The sequence below is a fragment of the Diplotaxodon limnothrissa genome, linkage group LG14 (assembly GCF_057381915.1).
Source record: "Diplotaxodon limnothrissa isolate DT_005_m linkage group LG14, D_limnothrissa_male_GT1.1, whole genome shotgun sequence".
In the NCBI taxonomy this organism is placed as follows: Eukaryota; Metazoa; Chordata; class Actinopteri; order Cichliformes; family Cichlidae; genus Diplotaxodon; species Diplotaxodon limnothrissa.
This window is the reverse complement of record NC_140609.1, coordinates 27,190,652-27,209,421: the sequence shown is the minus strand read 5'-3', so window position 1 is coordinate 27,209,421 and position 18,770 is coordinate 27,190,652. Positions and strand designations below refer to the sequence as shown.

The 18,770-nt window shown below is 37.8% G+C and overlaps 3 protein-coding genes across 4 annotated transcripts; 1 reads left to right on the top strand and 2 right to left on the bottom strand.

The window, feature by feature from the left end:
- Positions 1-220: 220 nt before the first annotated feature.
- LOC146618991 (extracellular calcium-sensing receptor-like) lies at positions 221-4,433 on the bottom strand. Its single transcript, XM_085370286.1, has 6 exons — positions 4,258-4,433; positions 3,853-4,150; positions 2,979-3,773; positions 2,566-2,793; positions 1,581-1,704; positions 221-1,125 (listed from the first exon to the last, which is right to left on the bottom strand). Exons 1-6 carry the CDS (start codon positions 4,389-4,391, stop codon positions 221-223), a joined length of 2,484 nt encoding a protein of 827 aa, XP_085226412.1. The 5' UTR covers positions 4,392-4,433.
- A 5,972-nt stretch (positions 4,434-10,405) lies between these two features.
- On the top strand, positions 10,406-14,958 carry LOC146618990 (uncharacterized). 2 transcript variants are annotated; one of them, XM_085371128.1, is made up of 13 exons: positions 10,406-10,426; positions 10,782-10,819; positions 11,122-11,206; positions 11,306-11,396; positions 11,535-11,623; positions 11,704-11,831; positions 11,926-11,977; positions 12,817-12,914; positions 13,016-13,152; positions 13,236-13,301; positions 13,489-13,535; positions 13,701-13,849; positions 14,568-14,958. In XM_085371128.1, exons 2-13 carry the CDS (start codon positions 10,795-10,797, stop codon positions 14,888-14,890), a joined length of 1,290 nt encoding a protein of 429 aa, XP_085227254.1. In that variant the 5' UTR covers positions 10,406-10,426; positions 10,782-10,794; the 3' UTR covers positions 14,891-14,958. The 2 variants fall into 2 exon arrangements, with proteins under 2 accessions (XP_085227254.1, XP_085227255.1); XM_085371129.1 differs by lacking the exon at positions 10,406-10,426 and adding an exon at positions 10,507-10,534.
- Positions 14,959-15,114: 156 nt separating this feature from the next.
- LOC146618989 (uncharacterized) lies at positions 15,115-16,899 on the bottom strand. The gene is made up of 5 exons (XM_085371647.1): positions 16,851-16,899; positions 16,682-16,757; positions 16,432-16,564; positions 16,113-16,220; positions 15,115-15,552 (listed from the first exon to the last, which is right to left on the bottom strand). Exons 1-5 carry the CDS (start codon positions 16,897-16,899, stop codon positions 15,115-15,117), a joined length of 804 nt encoding a protein of 267 aa, XP_085227773.1.
- Between the last annotated feature and the right edge of the window lie 1,871 nt (positions 16,900-18,770).

Here is an 18,770-nt window from a genome sequence, read left to right as displayed (position 1 = left end):
GCAGGCCTTTGATGATACATACTGAGCAATCAAGCCCAATAATTATTTCCCAGTTTGCTGAAATCAGTACACATTGCCATTATGACTTATGCACATGTAAATATCAACGGCCAGAAAAATTATCATATGACTCATTATTTTGCAATATCCCCCAAGGCAACTGTAGCGCAATTGTGCTGTTTATATAGTATTACCAAAATGAAACACAACAAATTTCAAATTAATGGGGTGCCTTCTTTCCCATCATGTTCTTCTTTGTATTCTTCTCTGGTTTCAGTAAAATTATATAACATTTTGGAATGAAAATGCAAAATAGCAGTCCAAAACTGGAAGCAAGTATAGCAAATATTTCTACAGCAACACTAAACTTCCCAGGGGAGCTGACATATGCTGGGATAAATGTAATCCATACTGCACAGAATATCAGCATGCTAAAAGTAATAAACTTGGCTTCGTTGAAATTATCGGGTAGTTTCCGAGCCAGAAAAGCAAAAATGAAACATAAAATGGCCAAGATTCCTATATATCCAAGCACAGCCCAGTACCCTACAGCTGATCCCAGAGCACACTCTAAGATGATTTTATCTTTGAATTCCTTAAAATTCTTAAATGGAAATGGAGGAGAACTTGTTAACCAAATGATACAAATGACAACTTGTATAAGAGTGAATCCCAAAACACACAGCCTTTGTTGTGTGTGTCCAAACAATTTCATATTGCTATCTGGACGTGTAGCTCTGAAGGCCATTAAAACAAGTATTGTTTTTCCCAAAACACAAGAGATACAGAGGACAAAGGTGATGCCAAATGCTACATGTCGGAGCATGCAGGACCATTCAGAGGGCTGACCAATGAAGGTCAGAGAACACAGGAAGCACAGAATTAAGGAGAAGAGCAGCAGGAAGCTCAGTTCAGAGTTGTTTGCCCTGACAATAGGAGTTTTTCTGTGTTTGAAGAAAATTTGCGCCACACCAGCAGTTGTGCATGTTCCAAATACAGATGCTGCAGTGAGCAGTGCTCCCATAATTTCTTCATATGATAGATACACTGCTTCCTTCTTTATACAAGCATCTCTTCTCTCATTTGACCAATATTCAGGGAGACATCTCACACAGGTGACAGAATCTGCCAAAAAATAAAATGAAATTTATATATATATATATATATATATATATATATATATATATATTTATAGCTCGACCTGAATAACAGATAATTGATGGACAGTGCCACAAAGATATCACAACAGTATGACAACTACATGATCATTCAACAGTACTATGATTCAGTCATAATTTAGTTTGGTTAACTATTAAATAAACTCATAAGAATACCATTGAGCACATGACGAATGTTCTTGAAAGCATTATGTCAGGACATTAATGTTGATTAAAATTTCTATCGATATGCAAATTATTAAGGTTATGTCTGGTTGCATATACTTTTAATTTAATTACTTATATTTAATCAAGAAGAAAAACAAAGATTTAACATGGCCAAATGTCAAACCATGACATTTATGTTTTGTGGCAAAGCTAGTAACAAAAATGCAAAAGATTACATTAAATATTATAGTAAACCTGTAATGTTGCTGATCTCTCCTTCTGCACATCTTATACAGTCATAGCAACAAACAGGCCTTCCTTTCTGGAGAACTTTACGTGTTCCTGGAGGACATTTTTCACTGCAAACTGACACAGGAACCTGCATGAACAGAAGCATTATGAGAAAAAAAATTATTATTTTTTTTTCTTAATTTGTTTTTTTTTTGTTTTTTGTTTTTTGTTTTTTTAAGTTCAGCACCGAAAAACGCCGAGCGTCAGAAGTTTGGGTCGAATCACGGGGGAGGAAATATTTGAAGTTTTTCACGAGGTCCTGGTGTGGGCGGGTGTGACGGTCTCCTCCAGGTGAAGGGAAAAAAACAAAAAACAAAAAGGAAGAAGAAGAAAAGATGACCCATGCCGTCATGGATAGTGCAGCAACAACTGTATGTATAATATTGCCCTTGCAACCATAAATTGTTAATTTTGATGAATTATGGAACATTAAAGCTCATATAGGTTTTGCTGTGATTAAATAATTTGCAGTGCCTCAATAATGCCATACTTTTTATTAATAAGGGTTATGAAGTTATATAGTATAGTATTAAGTGGACACAGCCCTGAAAAATAAAGGCATTAGACCATGTGTCCTTGGGGAGTAGAAAGCTGTAGACTCGCTCACGCTTGCCTGGCAAAATGTAGATAAGAGGGGACCATCTCTAGTGGAAAGTTACTGAGACACTGTTGTTTAGACTAGAATGAGAGAGCTTCTGTAATAAACCTGTTAGGGGCACACCACCATTTTGAGATCCACGGCAACGTGTCATGCAGGACGCATCTCCCATCTAGAAGTAATAAAGTGTTAAATGGTCTACTGAGCAGTGTTTTGTCTTCCATTGGATGCCTCTGAGGAATCGAAAGAACTCGGTGAAGTGTTGATATTTACAGTTTAAAAGCCTTGTGCCAAATTATTTTATTAAAATGGAATTACTGATTATTAAAATTAGTTACACTGATACCTTACCTGCTTTGAGTTTCTTGCCCAAATTAAAGACTTGTTTTGCAGATGCAGCTGTTTTTCTGGAGCTAAAGATGCATCATAAAGACCAACTGTTACAAATTCCACAACGCCATTTTCTCTTGGCTGCCAGTTTATAATTTCATATTTTGCTGCTGGATCTCCATTCTCATCAAAGTAAACCTCCTCTCCTTCTTTTGTTTTGAAGTAAATGTTTTTTATGTGCTGTAAAATCTATAAAAAGGCATTAATTTATTTAATTACCCATCAGTAATTTGGCAAAAAGATGAGATGTAACTGGCAAAAGAACAAAAAATATCAATTTAATGTACTTTAAAAATATATATAAAAACTTTTTTTTTTTATTGATTGTTATTGTGTAATGTTAAAACTATACTTTAAGTTATTAAAAAGCTCACCGTGAATGGGTCTAGCGGAACAGCTTTGTTACATGTTTTATTACATTTGAGGATATTGTGAAGTGCATGGGCCACAGTATACACTCCTTTATAGACGTTGTTAAAGACAGGCATGAGAGACATATCAGTGTAGCTGTTTTGTACTCCTGTCAGGTCTTCATCTCCAGTACACTCTCTTTGAATGTTTGCTGATGATGCTGACTGCCTAAATTTACAGTTAAATAATGCCTCCCAGAACTCAGTAAACAGTCCATTATTAGATGAATTGAGTGGCTTCACATCCAGCATGAACTCTCTCAGGCCGCTGATATGTGCTTTTGGAATAGAAAGGCCTATGGCACCATCCAGTATGTGATGTATATCCATTGCAGCTATTTGAGAATCAACTATCCAGCCCTCGCTACCTACCCACTGGTATTCAGTCAAATTATGCTGGGATAATACATGTATTAGCACATCCATATCCATGTGTGACATAAAGGCAACAATCACCTTGGAAGTTGAAGTTTTGACAATGTCAATTATCTCTTGTATTTTGTCTGATGGATCTGTCCTGAAAAAAGATACAGAATACTCCAGACAGATGCCCAGCTGCTGTGCAGTTTCTGTGAATGTAGCCATGCCATTATTTCCATAATCATCATTATTTCTAATAGCTCCAACCCAAGTCCATCCAAAATACTTGACCAAATGGGCCAGGGCTCTGCTCTGGTAGTAGTCACTGGGTATTGTTCTGAGGAAGGATGGGTACTTGGTTTTGTCACTGAGACAAGCACATGTGGCAAAGTGGCTGATCTAAAAGAAAAAGTCCTAAGTAGAACATTCACACTTGCATTTTTTGCCACAAATATTTATTATTAGCTATCTCACCCACCATTGGTATATAAAATGGTCCAAGGACAGTAGCTATTGCCATGCAAGGAGAGGAAGATGTCTCTCCAATTATGGCCTGCACTTGTGAAGGTCTGGTACATGCCGTCTTGGATAGTGCAGCAACAACTGTATTATCGGTAGTCAATGCCAATGCAACTTTTACACTTCTTGCAATGGAGCCACATTCATCATAGATTTTGTAGCCTAGAGAGACTCCTGGCAGTAGGTCTGTACTATTATTAATCTCCTCAATGGCAAAAAGCATAGCCTGAGCAAACTGGAAGCCTCTGAAATTCAAACTTGATTCAATTTGAAATATGGAATTAAAACCAAATTATCTTTAAACCAGAAACAGTGGAATGACAAAAGCATATACGATTATCTTAATACTCAGTATTTCACATACCTGGTACATTGCAGTGGCAGTGGTTTATGCAAGTAGGTGTCCATTCTGTCTTTCCAACTGCTGTAAAATGAGAAGATCCCCCCTAATATAATATTACCATCCTGAGATAGTTGGGGGTTTTCAGGATCCCCCATTTGCCTGCATACTTGTTCATCAGCCTGAGAGAAAGACACCACCAATAACACTTGTAAAATTGCCCAACCCTGCTGTGGCCAGCTATGCGTTGATGTCATGCTGTCAGTGAGAAATAAAACACTGGATTGCATCACATGTGCCTTTAGATACATTTGAATCTTAAACTGGTATTTATGCATTTTTGGAGTAACATGAGAAATAATGGAGTAGTGATGACTCATTTCTGTCAACCTATAGGTGGAGGAAGAAGAGAGACATACCCAAATGAAAAAAATAGTACGTTTTTCTTATCTAATCTGCTTTGCTTTGTCCTTCCTTTTTATTTTTATTTTTTTATTTCACCAACTCCTGGGGAAATTTTAGTATATTCACTATTATATACAAGGTTAGTTTATAATTGACAACAATCAGAAATTGAACAGTGAAATTTTATTTTTTACATAGATTTTTTAGATTATAGACATACAATTAATATCAGAAAATATATTTTCAATCAAATATTAAAACGTTAACTGTTAAATTTACTTAACCATAATGGAAATTAAGATTAGAGTCAGTAAAATTTCACCATAGTCATACAGTCAATTTTCAAAAAAAAATCTAAAGCATTCGTTCTAAAATTTTGAACTTCTGGCTCATTTTGAAATCTGATATTTATTGCAACTCACACAAGCCCCGAATCATGACTTTAATTACAACATTTACATGAGATAAAGTGTTTTTGGAGGGGGGATTAGTTTTTCATGTAAGGTCACGTAGGTTTGGGTTCTTTTTTACCTTAATAAATGAAATCATTGTTTACATTTTATATATTTTTTTAAACCCAGAAGAGAGACATACCCAAATGAAAAAAAGCAAACAAAAAAGGGTTTTCATTTGTAGCCTGCTTTGCAAACCTCTAAAATATATACATAGTTTATCTCACTGAAACATCATGTTGTCTTGGACATTTGTTTTTAAACATGTATTTAAACATAGATTTGTAACAGTAGAAAACGGTGAAAGCCAAATGAAGGTTAATGTATGAAAAGATACGAATACTGGATTTCAGGAAAGCAAACTGATTTTGTTAGGAATTGATGGTTTATTTCCTGAGTCAGTCGATTTAGACCTCCATTAGCATTCCTTTGAATTTATTACAAAGAAGTACAAAACTGTCCTTTCTTTCATTTCATTTTGTATTTTCAAACTCCTGAAGGCATTCTTACATATGTAATTTAACCTCCTAAGTCCCGAACTCTTCCATGGCATGCATTTCTAATTTCTCTTTGATATTTGGGCTGATTGGGACCCGATGAATGTAAAACCAAGATTCACCAGATTTTTTTTTTTTACCCGATTTTTGTTTCTAAGAAAAATGAGAGCCACATATGAAGACATTTGTTTTAAATTTTGATAAAACAGAGGCAGTATAATGTCCTCGTAAGTGGATATCAGGCCCTTGTGGAGCTAAACTTAGTATTTTGGTCTAGACAACCCAAAATGTGATGTCCACATATGTGGACGCCAGGTCATAGGAGGTTAAAACACAAATATTAAATTGCACTGGGTTATTTTACATTTCAAATTTCCAATGAAAATGATAAAATATATTTGCAAACGTCGAAATGAAAGTAAACGTGGAGTTATTGGAATTTCATTGCACTCATACTGTCTTGGAGTTTTGTATTTTTTTTTAACCTTTTTGGGGATATTTCTCTGTTGGTTTCTTTATGTTTATGTTCTTTGGTCTTTTCCTCATAGTTTTTTGGGTTTCATTCATGATTATATTTTGTATGTACTTAGTTGCTTATTTCAACACCTACAATTAAATTGTAGGTGCTCCACACCAACTGTGCCAGATTAAAATATAAATATTAGACAGGAGAAATATATACAATCAATAAATACAACCAAGAGGGATATATACAAAATAAGAGAAATATATACAAGAAAAAGGCACACATTGGAGAACAAAATGGTTGCAAATTGCTCAGAGGTAATGCAAACAAGACACTTAGTCTGAATAGGGTTGGTGTAGGAGTGGCCTGAGCAGAGATGGGCAGTAACGCATTACTTGTGACGCGTTACTGTAATCCGATTACTTTTTTTCAAGTAACGAGTATAGTAAGGGATTGCTGTTGCAAAAACGGTAATTAGATTACCGTTACTTTCCCGTAAGCACGCTGCGTTACTGCGTTACTACGTTACTGCGTTACTACGTTACTGCGTTACTACGTTACTAAAACCGTGATTTTTTTGCGAGAATGTCTCATGACAGTGACATAAGCGAGTGCGATGTTTGTGACAAAAGCTGTGTGCAGATCAACAATGGATAATATATCAAGTGCGGGAGAGAGTATGAGCGTACAGCGTTTAAAGCGTGGAAGTACCGACCTTATTTTGAATTTGATTCCATAAAAAGTGACAAAAACATTAGTGTCTGTTGTGCATGACACGTTGCCGTGGATCTCAAAATGGTGGTGTGCCCCTAACAGGTTTATTACAGAAGCTCTCTCATTCTAGTCTAAACAACAGTGTCTCAGTAACTTTCCACTAGAGATGGTCCCTCTGGTGAATCTTGGTTTTACATTCATCGGGTCCCAATCAGCCCAAATATCAAAGAGAAATTAGAAATGCATGCCATGGAAGAGTTCGGGACTTAAGAGGTTAAATTACATATCTAAGAATGCCTTCAGGAGTTTGAAAATACAAAATGAAATGAAAGAAAGGACAGTTTTGTACTTCTTTGTAATAAATTCAAAGGAATGCTAATGGAGGTCTAAATCGACTGACTCAGGAAATAAACCATCAATTCCTAACAAAATCAGTTTGCTTTCCTGAAATCCAGTATTCGTATCTTTTCCTGTGCAAGAATATTCAAAATTGCCTCATATTTTTTTAAATGCCTCTCTGTGCAAAATGGGTTTACAAACATGAACAACTTCCTGAGAGGAAAAATTAAAAAAAATTAAAGGTTTGTTGCAAAAAACCCCACATTTGATCCTCACATCTTTTCAGTGACTGGTGTGAGCCTGCCTGTTGCTGCAGATCTTCTCAAACCTGGGTTGCAGTTTTGAGACAGCCACTCTGAGTTCATTTTCAATGTCCAGCTTTGATCTGTACTTCGTCTTGATTGAAGCCACAGCAGAAAAGCCTACCTCGCATAAGTAGGATGTGGCAAAAGGAAGAAGTATTGCCAGGGCTCTCTTTGTCCACTCCAATCCAAAATGCAGCCAGGGTCTTTGAATTAAACTGCAGCCTCTTAATTGAATCAGAGGTAAGATCAATGAACTGTTCCTCCTCAGATGTGTGTCAGCAGGGGGTGTTGCACTGAAGGGGTCACGGATCCAGTCATTCTTTGGAATCTTGCACCAGGAAATATCTCTGGAAATGTTTCTGAAGGGCAGACATGTGTTCTTTTATGCATGGGATCACTGTATTCTGCAGCTTGTTGTCTTCAATGAATGATTTCAAATTCTCAAACAAGTCCACGTTTCCATCTTTCACTCGCTGCTTCCACATTTCAAGTTTTCTGACAAATGATGTGACTTTATCTGTCAGATGTGGGAGGTGAGTGTTTGTGCCCTGCATCTGCAAATTTAGTTCATTGAGTTTCAGGAACATGTCACTGAGGTATGCCAGTTTCATGAGAAAGTTGTTACAGTTAAATTTGTTGGTAAGATCACTGCCCTCTTCCTTCAAAAAGATGCGGATCTCATCTCGCAGTTCAAAGACCCTGGATAGCATCTTCCCACGTGACAGCCATCGGGACTTGCTGTGATACAAAACGGCTGTGTGGTCGGAGCCCATTTCTTCACACAGTGCCGAAAAAATCCGGGCTTTCACAGGTCGTGTTTTGATGTAGTTGACTGTGGTGATGACATCAGTACGGTGTACATTTTAGGACATCGTCAGGTATCAGACAAAAAATTGTCAGGTGTCAGTTGTCAAAAAAAAAATTGTCAGGTATCAGAAAAAAAATTGACAGGTGTCAGTTGTCAAAAAAAAAATTGTCAGGTATCAGAAAAAAAATTGTCAGGTATCAGAAAAAAAATTGTCAGGTGTCAGTTGTCAAAAAAAAAAAAAGTCAGGTATCAGACAAAAAATTGTCAGGTGTCAGAAAAAAAGTTGTCAGGTGTCAGAAAAAAATTTGTCAGGTGTCAGAAAAAAATTTGTCAGGTGTCAGAAAAAAAGTTGTCAGGTGTCAGAAAAAAAATTGTCAGGTGTCAGAAAAAAAGTTGTCAGGTGTCAGAAAAAAAATTGTCAGGTGTCAGAAAAAAAGTTGTCAGGTGTCAGAACACAAGGTACCAGAGAGAAAATCTTCCTGCAGGTGGCGCTGTTGTCATGTCCCACCCGAATTGATTTCCAAATACGTCATCAACGTGTGACCGTGGGAGAGCGTAAGGTCATTGACCTCACCGGAGTTTTACCGTGTGTTACGTTTCGGTGTTGTCAGTGTTTTGTTTTTGCGTGACTGTCATGTGTTTCCTGTTTTACTTTGAAGGTCTGTTGTTATCTTAGTGTGTTCAGTTTACGTTTCCTTGTCTCGTCAGGTCTAATTTGCCCCAGCTGTGTTTCCCTCCTGTGGTCCATTCCCTGATTGCTCCTTCTATGTATTTAAGCCCTGTGTGTCAGTTGGTCATGGTCGCGATCTCCCCCGTGTTGTAAATAGTTTGGTGTTTTGATGTAAATAAATAGTCTGTTGTAAATAGCTGTGAATGGGTTTGTTAATATTTTCGTTTGAGACACCTTCGTTTTGGGATTTTGGTGGAAAGCTTTAGTTTGTTTCTCGTGTGTTTTTTTTTCTTATTTTTATTTCCATACGTTGCACGCCGGTTGCCTAGGCCGGGGTGTAACATATGGGGGCTCGTCCGGGATTGCCTTCGCTGGGGGGGTCCGAGGACCGCCCCAGCCTTTGTCGTCTGCTGGAGGGTCAGTGGGACCGCTCCAGCCTCCACCAGCCTTCATCCGCTTTTGATCAAACATTTCACTTGGGGTTACATGTTTGATTTTTGGGTGGGGGGGAAATGTTACGTTTCGGTGTTGTTAGTGGTTGTTTTTGGTGTGTTTTTTTTTCTTATTTTTATTTTCATACGTTGCACGCCGGTTGCCTAGGCCGGGGTGTAACATATGGGGGCTCGTCCGGGATTGCCTTCGCTGGGGGGGTCCGAGGACCGCCCCAGCCTTTGTCGTCTGCTGGAGGGTCAGTGGGACCGCTCCAGCCTTCATCAGCTTCGTCCGTCTTCGCTGGAGGGTCCGTTGGAGGGACCGCTTCAGCCTTCGTCCGCCTTCGCTGGAGGGTCCGAGGCACCGCTTCAGCCTTCGTCCGCCTTCGCTGGAGGGTCCGACGCACCGCTTCAGCCTTCGTTTGTCTTCGCTGGAGGGTCCGTGGGACCGCTCCAGCCTTCGTCTGCCTTCACTGGAGGGTCCGAGGCACCGCTCCAGCCTTCGTCTGCCTTCGCTGGAGGGTCCGAGGGACCGCTCCAGCCTTCGTCGTTTGCTGGGGGTTCATGGGACCGCTCCAGCCTCCACCAGCCTTCATCCGCTTTTGATCAAACATTTCACTTGGGGTTACATGTTTGATTTTTGGGTGGGGGGAAATGTTACGTTTCGGTGTTGTCAGTGTTTTGTTTTTGCGTGACTGTCATGTGTTTCCTGTTTTACTTTGAAGGTCTGTTGTTATCTTAGTGTGTTCAGTTTACGTTTCCTTGTCTCGTCAGGTCTAATTTGCCCCAGCTGTGTTTCCCTCCTGTGGTCCATTCCCTGATTGCTCCTTCTATGTATTTAAGCCCTGTGTGTCAGTTGGTCATGGTCGCGATCTCCCCCGTGTTGTAAATAGTTTGGTGTTTTGATGTAAATAAATAGTCTGTTGTAAATAGCTGTGAATGGGTTTGTTAATATTTTCGTTTGAGACACCTTCGTTTTGGGATTTTGGTGGAGAGCTTTAGTTTGTTTCTCGTGTGTTTTTTTTTCTTATTTTTATTTTCATACGTTGCACGCCGGTTGCCTAGGCCGGGGTGTAACACGTGGTTCAGGCTCCTAACGACACAAGGTAAGTTTAACTTTTTCTCCCTTTTGTTCATATTTTTGCCACAGTTGTGTTATATTAAGTTGCAGTTATGTTGTGAAAGTTACATATCAGAGACGGAAAGCCAGTTTTGTACGAAACCAAATCAGTACTATTTTTGTCTGGCTAATTCATTCTAGCTAGCGACAGTGGTGAAACGTGATTCAAATTTAAACTGTTCAGTAATTGTTTTGTATACATTTCAGCAAATGGACAAGCTGAAAGCTCACGAGCAGCCTGCATCCTTTCTGTCGCTCTTTTTCTTTATTTCTCTTTTCTATATTGCTACTGTCGGGATATGTTTTGATCCCGATATGTTTTTTTCTGTTGTTGTTTTTAGACTTTGCTGCAATATGTCATCTGACGATGATGAAAGGAGTATCCGACTCTGGCTGGTTCACATGACTGTACCAAAAATACTTTTTTTTTTTTAAATTAAAAAAAGAGCATTAAAAATAAATGACTAAAGTACAACTTATTTATTAACTACTGTTCACCTCTTTCATATCAAAGAAGTGTATTTTTTGCTACACATGTTTTATTTGTGGGCACTGAATAGACGATGCTTTTAGTGTAATTGCCACATAAAAAGATTTAGTACTTTACTGGTTAATTACTTATGTTCAGTGTAAGACGTGGGTGATCAATTAGACTGTTGTTGTTACACTTAACCTTTCAAGATATGATGATAATAACATTGTTCAACAAAGGCTTAAAACAAAAGGAAATCAGCTGTGCACTGAATTCATATGGGCATAAAATAAGGTAAGTCTGCATTTCAACAGTTTCCGTGACAACTCTCTAAAATGACAAAACATGCAGTTTGCATTTAATATAATGTAAGTCTGTGTTGTCTTTTAACAGTGAGAGGCATCTGAGACGAGTTTTAAAACTTCTAGGGTTGAAGCGAAGATGCCCCCAACGACCTTTTACTGAAATCCACAAAGCTGTGGAGGTAAGCGTTAAAACATCAGTGCAAAAAATATATATTTTCCTGAAGTCTGTGTCATGAGCTATTGTAGAAACAATAAATGTTATTTTCTGTAGTGATTTAAAAAAAAAACATTCAATTGTCTGTTTGTTTGTTTTTTAGAGTGAGATGAAACAGTGGTCTCCTGAACAAGGAATCAGGGCAATGGTAAAGCGGGTAAGGGATGTCAGAGGAGTGCGGCCTTGTTACAGGTTGGTTAAATAGTGTGTATATAATCAAGTATTCTCTTGTTTTACTGTTGAGCTCAGAGTAAAATCTATTGTTACTGTAGAGACGATGTTGCTAATATAATGAGGTATATGGATGCAAGTGGTCTTCAGAGGAGATCTCCTGGAAAGAAGAAAATTCCCCGTCGGAATTACATCAGCCGTGGTCCAAATGACACATGGCACATTGATGGTATTTATTTTATCTTTTCAATTAACCTTCCAAACATGTTTTGATGGTACTTCTGTTGAAACAAATTGTAATTATTATTTGTTGTTTCATATAGGCAATGATAAACTGAAGTTCTTTGGAATGTGGATACATTTGGGGATTGATGGGTAGGTTTGAATATGGCATTCGCTACTTAATTTATTATATTCAGTTATAGTACAAAGTTGCTTCAAGATAAGGATGTGCGGTAAACTGAGGTGTTATCTCTCCTGAGTAGTCTAGGGCAGGGATGGGTAAGTCCAGGCCTCGAGGGCCGGTGTCCTGCAGGTTTTAGATGTGTCCTTGATCCACAGCTGATTCAAATGGCTAAATTACCCTCACAACATGTTTTGTAGTTCTCCAGAGGCCTGGTAATGAACTAATCATTTTATTCAAGTGTGTTTACCCAGGGTGATATCTAAAACATGCAGGACACTGGCCCTCGAGGTCTGGATTTGGCCAAGCCTGGTCTAAGGGACCAAGATAAAGTATGAATAGTGAAGGAGGATTCAAGATGGCGGTTTTTAAAAGGCTTATTTCCTGCTAGTCTTAAAGTTCCATTTCAGACTGGCAGTTAATTTCAGGGAGGGCCAAGATCAACACAACAAACAAAACATCCCTGATATAAAGTAAACAGAATTTAACTCCAAAGAAAATAAAATGTACAATTTACGATAACCTACCTAACCAACACATAAACAGGAGAATACAAGGGATTACAAAACAAAAGGCAGCTCTCCCCTCGCGTCAGTCTGAACACAGTCAAGAGTCACATTCAATTCCAAAGGCATGTAAGCCTACACAACTATGGCAGTCAAAATGGCCGGAGGAACCAGATACAACGCCTAGACATAATACAATGGAAAACCAGCATACTCTTGGGGAATGTAACAAAAACCAAACATAGTGCCAAAACATGATTAAATCATATGTACAAGTGGCCACTTTTCTGTTTCTTTCTTTTCAGATTTTCCAGGAAGGTTCTATGGCTAAAGGTGGGCACATCCAACCGCAAGCAAAACTTTGTGGCCAGATACTTCTTTGAGGCTGTTCAAGAACAGGGTGGTATGCAATATACTAAAAAATGGGGGGTTAAAAAAGATTACATTTTGTTAATAAATTTATTTTTTCATCATTCACTAATTATCTTCAGTTTGTGTCTTTAGGCTGTCCTCAAATGATTCGGGGGGACAGAGGAAAGGAGAACCTTGTTGTGGGTCAAATGCAGATGGCATTTCACATGCGAGATCTTGGGAATCAGGCATGGAGGTGCTTCAGAATGGGGACATCAGTGCACAACCAGGTATGTCTTTAAGCTGGTAAATGACTATTTCTAAAGTAACAACCTGACAACAAAACTGATAATGTCATGTTTCTGTTGTTTAGAGAGCTGAATGTTTCAACAGTATTTTAAAGCAGACATGGATTAAGAAATGGCTGACAACATTTGAGGTAAAGCAAATCTTTCACCTGTAAAACCTATTAACAAAGACTAGCCATCCAAATTTCGTTAAACATACGATGGATTAGTTTATCTGAAAACACAAGGCCAGAATCTGTGTTTATGTACATCTGTACCTTTTCACTAATGAAATTCTCACCTTCACAACTTATGTCTTTTTCAAAACAACATGCGTAGGCCATGATGGAGTCTGGGATCCTTGAACTGGACAATCCTGTGCACATGTAAGTCAATATTTTTAGACATGAAAAATAATCAAGCAGCAGTATGAAAGTATGTGGTCTAGGAATGCCTTTGTTTTTTGAGTACTGATTAAAATTTAGCTTTTACTTATTCTACCTCAAAGAAGCAGATGAACATATGAATTTTTTAATTCTCCTTTTTCATAGCAACTGCTTGCAGTACTCACACTTGCCACTGCTTCAAAGAGACTTAAAAACGGAGCAAACAGTTTGGAACACCCATGACATCCGCAAGCAACGCAATGCACCTGGTCCATTTGGGAAACCCGACCTTCTGTTTACCTCACCACCTCCTGGTATGTCATTTGAAAGCCTGTGGGGTTTTATTTTTTTGTTTGTTTTTTAACTTTCATTAGTTTACTTTTACTTTGATATAGCACTCTTCACAGGATAAAAACCACAAAGTGGCTTCACAATAATATAAAACAGATAAACATAAAACAGCACAATCGAACATACAGAATAAATGCAATCAAGGAAACGTAATGATGGAGGCAGAGCATTCCATGACCTGGGAGCCACCGCTTTGGAAGATCTATTGCCTCTGGTCTTCTGGTGGGACTACTAACAGCCATTGATTAGATGATCACAGGCTGGGAGAGGGAGCGTGGGGTTCTATAAGATCAGAAATTAAGGCAGGAGCTTCACGATTCGGAGCATTGAAAGTCATTACTAAAATTTTAAAATGAATTTTCTAAAATATACTGGAAGCCAGTGTAATGAGCGTAAAACTGTTATAATGTGCTTTCTCTTTTGTGTCTTCCGAAGAAGCCTACTTGTAGTACAATAAGAGATTTCTGAATTTCTACTGTCAATACTAAAATGGCTTCATATTGACACCTTTAACTAAAAATTTATCTAAATGTTTGAGTGATATTTCCATCTTTAAGTTTCTGTAATAACATCTGTAAACACTGACTGCTTCTTATACAGGTTCTAGAACAGCTTTGTCATTATTCATTTATTTTTAACATTCAAAGTGAACATCTTTTCAATATTGTCTTTCATTCGCAGGATATGGCAATGTGCTGCACATTGTTGACCCAGACCTTTTAGACTATGCCAAGCAATTAATCTGTGAGAGGGAAGAGCCTTCACTGGTAGCAAACCAGGAATTCAGAGACATGTGCCAGAACATTTTAGAAAACAGCCAGTTTCCCTGCACACCTGATGGTTGCCTTGCTGCATACCTCATGCTAGTCCAAGAGCTCACAACTGCCATGAACAGAAATGCAGTTCCTACACTTTCTACGTTTGCCGAGGCAAATGACATATACATCTTTCTGAAGAGAGAGAGGATGGAAGGTGCACCAGTAAACATTTCCAATGACCAATAAAATCATACAACAGTGTTTGTTAACATTTATTTATCCTTGTTTAAAATCAACAGGTAATTTGAAAACTGTCTGACCAACAAAATGTACAATAAAATGTTGAAATACAATTGACAAGGTGCCATCTTTCATAATGATTCAGTGTTTCATTTACCACAACTTTTGTTAACAATAATGTAGAACATAATTCACATTGAAAGACTTTTGAACTGCAGACTGTAGCAACATTACCACTTGTAGCCATATCGGCTCGTAAGATCAAGGCCTGATTTGAGAAACTTAACAACATCAGATGCGGAAGGCCTTGAGTCTGGGTCATAGCTCACCAAACCACCAAGAAAACTGTTTTTGTCACTGAGATGTGATAGGGCATGTGGTGGGGTTTTGGTGGCCATTAGTGCAGCCAGTTCTCTTTGTTTTTTAACCATCCACGGAGCGGAACCCGTCAGGATCTCCAGATATGTGGCTCCGAGGGACCACATGTCTGTCTGGAACGAGGCCTCTTCAAACTTCAGTATGCATTCAGGGGCCATGTAAAGATATGTGCCACCAGCTGGACCAGTAGCCTGGGCAGTGAACTTACTCCCTTGACGAAGCATCACAGTGTCTCTTATGTTTGCCATGCCCCAGTCTGTCAGGACTGCCTTCTTAGAAGGGTGGTGAACCTATAAGGTATACATATGAGAACTTACCAGGTTGTCTAAAATTTCACAAATGTTATCAAAAATGTCATTCCAAAGACCACAGCTCATAATTGGGGGAAAAAAAAAAAACCCTCAAAGCTTTTAGCACCCAGATCACCCAATCACTGCAGATTTATTCTGAGATTGTTTATTATACCCAACATTAAAATTAACAGATTGGTTAATGATCCAACCCGGTTTTATAGTCCTGTGCATTTTTAAATCCCCATTCCACTTAAGCAAGTGGTACAGACTAATAAAATAATAGAAACTTTCAGTTTGTAAAGCCTAAACTTACAACATGTTTGGGAATTTTGTAGGTGTGCAAGAACCAACATATTAAAGAAAAATTGGACTATTAAAGAAACAATGTAAGGCTTCTTACTTAAAAATCCTTTATATGAATATGCCAGAAAAGTTTCTCATTGTTCAAATGTAGTGTTTAATAGACTGAAGAGAATAAAGTTAAATAAATAATATACTATTTTTATTTTGATCTTCAAAAACAAAGTGGAGAAAAAGAAAAATACAATATGGCTTACCATGACATTTGCTGGCTTTATATCCTGGTGAATGATTCTCTGTGCATGGATGTACTCTACTGCCATGGATAAGTCCAGTGATATGAAACCGGCATCATCCCCTTCAAGCTATCAAGACAATATATAATATTAATAAAACAATGCGTAGCCAGGTGTGACAATCTAACATGTCAGTCTTTTTATATGTTGTACACAAAGATGGTTTCAAGTACATATTTAAACAAATGCCAGCAATAAAAAGTTCTTTTTTAATATGAGGGTATTAAGATTATTCACATCTACCTAAATGTATTAAACATAAAATTATGAGTATTGGTACCTTCACCAAGCAGCTGTCTGTGTGAAGCACTTGCTGCAGGGTTGCGCCATGAATGTATTCAGCTGCCAACAAAAAGCAGGACTCAGTGCGGGCAACTGCCATGAGTCTGACGATGTTGGGGTTAGACAGTCTCCTAATAAAACAGAAACATGTCCGAATAAAAAAAACAAAATAGAGGCATATTATGTTACAGCTTGAGGAAGAATCGATTTTGACAATGAAAAAAAAAAAAGTGTGTCAAAGTTCTTACAGTGAAACATTTATCTCATGATGAATGTCGCTGTCCTCCATCCCTTGTTGGCCACACATGATCCTTTTAACAGCTGCTGGAGTACCATGAAAAGAACCTCTATTTTCTTTGCAGTTAAAAAAATTAACTTGCAAACATTACCAAAAAATTTAATAAAGTGTTGGATTACCATTTTCAAGGTCTTTTTTAAGCTGCTCGTAAGCTTTCAGCTTGTCCATTTGCTGAAATGTATACAAAACAATTACTGAACAGTTTAAATTTGAATCACGTTTCACCACTGTCGCTAGCTAGAATGAATTAGCCAGACAAAAATAGTACTGATTTGGTTTCGTACAAAACTGGCTTTCCGTCTCTGATATGTAACTTTCACAACATAACTGCAACTTAATATAGCACAACTGTGGCAAAAATATGAACAAAAGGGAGAAAAAGTTAAACTTACCTTGTGTCGTTAGGAGCCTGAACCACGGTAAAACTCCGGTGAGGTCAATGACCTTACGCTCTCCCACGGTCACACGTTGATGACGTATTTGGAAATCAATTCGGGTGGGACATGACAACAGCGCCACCTGCAGGAAGATTTTCTCTCTGGTACCTTGTGTTCTGATACCTGACAATTTTTTTTTTGACAACTGACACCTGACAATTTTTTTTCTGACACCTGACAACTTTTTTGTCTGACACCTGACAATTTTTTTTCTGACACCTGACAACTTTTTTGTCTGACACCTGACAATTTTTTTTCTGATACCTGACATTTTTTTTTCTGACACCTGACAATTTTTTTTCTGACACCTGACAATTTTTTTTCTGATACCTGACTTTTTTTTTTTTTTGACAACTGACACCTGACAATTTTTTGTCTGATACCTGACAATTTTTTTTGACAACTGACACCTGACAATTTTTTTTCTGATACCTGACAATTTTTTTTTTGACAACTGACAATTTTTTTTTTGACAACTGACACCTGACAATTTTTTGTCTGATACCTGACGATGTCCTAAAATGTACACCGTACATCAGTCATTACGTTACTCAGCTCAGGTCTGAGCTGTTTAGACGCCAGTGCTTCGCGGTGTATCATACAGTGCGTCCACTGCACATTGGGGGAGACGCGCTTGATGAGTGCTTGCAGCGCTTGCAGTGCAAATCCCCACACAGTCCTCCCATTTCAGCTCGACCTCGTTTAAGTAAGAGTCTATGATTTTAAACAGTTCTTCTGCAGTGGCTCTGGTAGGAACTTGTTTGCAGAAAAGTAATTCCTCCCTCATCCATCAATAAATCTGACATACACAGCAAAATCTCCAGTGTTAAATTAACACTAGAGAGTGTCTATATGGGTCCACACCTCTGAGTGTTAAATACAACACTGTTGAGTGTTAAATTAACACTTTTGACAGTGTTATATGTTTAAAAGTAACCTAGTCAGTTTTGAAGATTAACAATGGCTAACACTGAGTAGTGTTGATTTTCTAACACTGGAATATTTCTAACATTTTGAATTATTTTCCAGTGTTAGAAAATCAGCACTGCTCAGTGTTAGCCATTGTTAATCTTCAAAACTGACTAGGTTATGAAAACAACTTAGGACTTTTGCCTACCATATGTATAGATACTTTTGCTCATAAAATTGTCATGTTATGGGCATAAAAAGTTCTTAAACACAGGTTTAACCATTTTAGCACACACCTTGGAGATGGTCCCCATAATTTTTCTTCCAGCCCTCCACCTTTGCTTCTAAAGATCTCCATCATGCATGGAGTGTACAAGTCTAGCTCAAAAAAGAATGTAGATAGCAGCGGTACTGTCGATATGGGCAGGAATTCCTTGTCAATCTGAAAAACAGATTAATAATAACAACAACAATACTACTACTACTACTACTAATAATAATAATAATAATAATTATAATATTAATAATATGTCAAACATATGAAACTAACCTGATATTGTTGAGGAGGTATAAGAATCTCAGAACACGGGAATGTGGCTTTATTTTTCAACGTATTTCTGGGGAGAGAAATTATTTAATTAAAATAAAATTATTACTCTTGATGAATTTGTGTTAATATCTACATACTGTGAA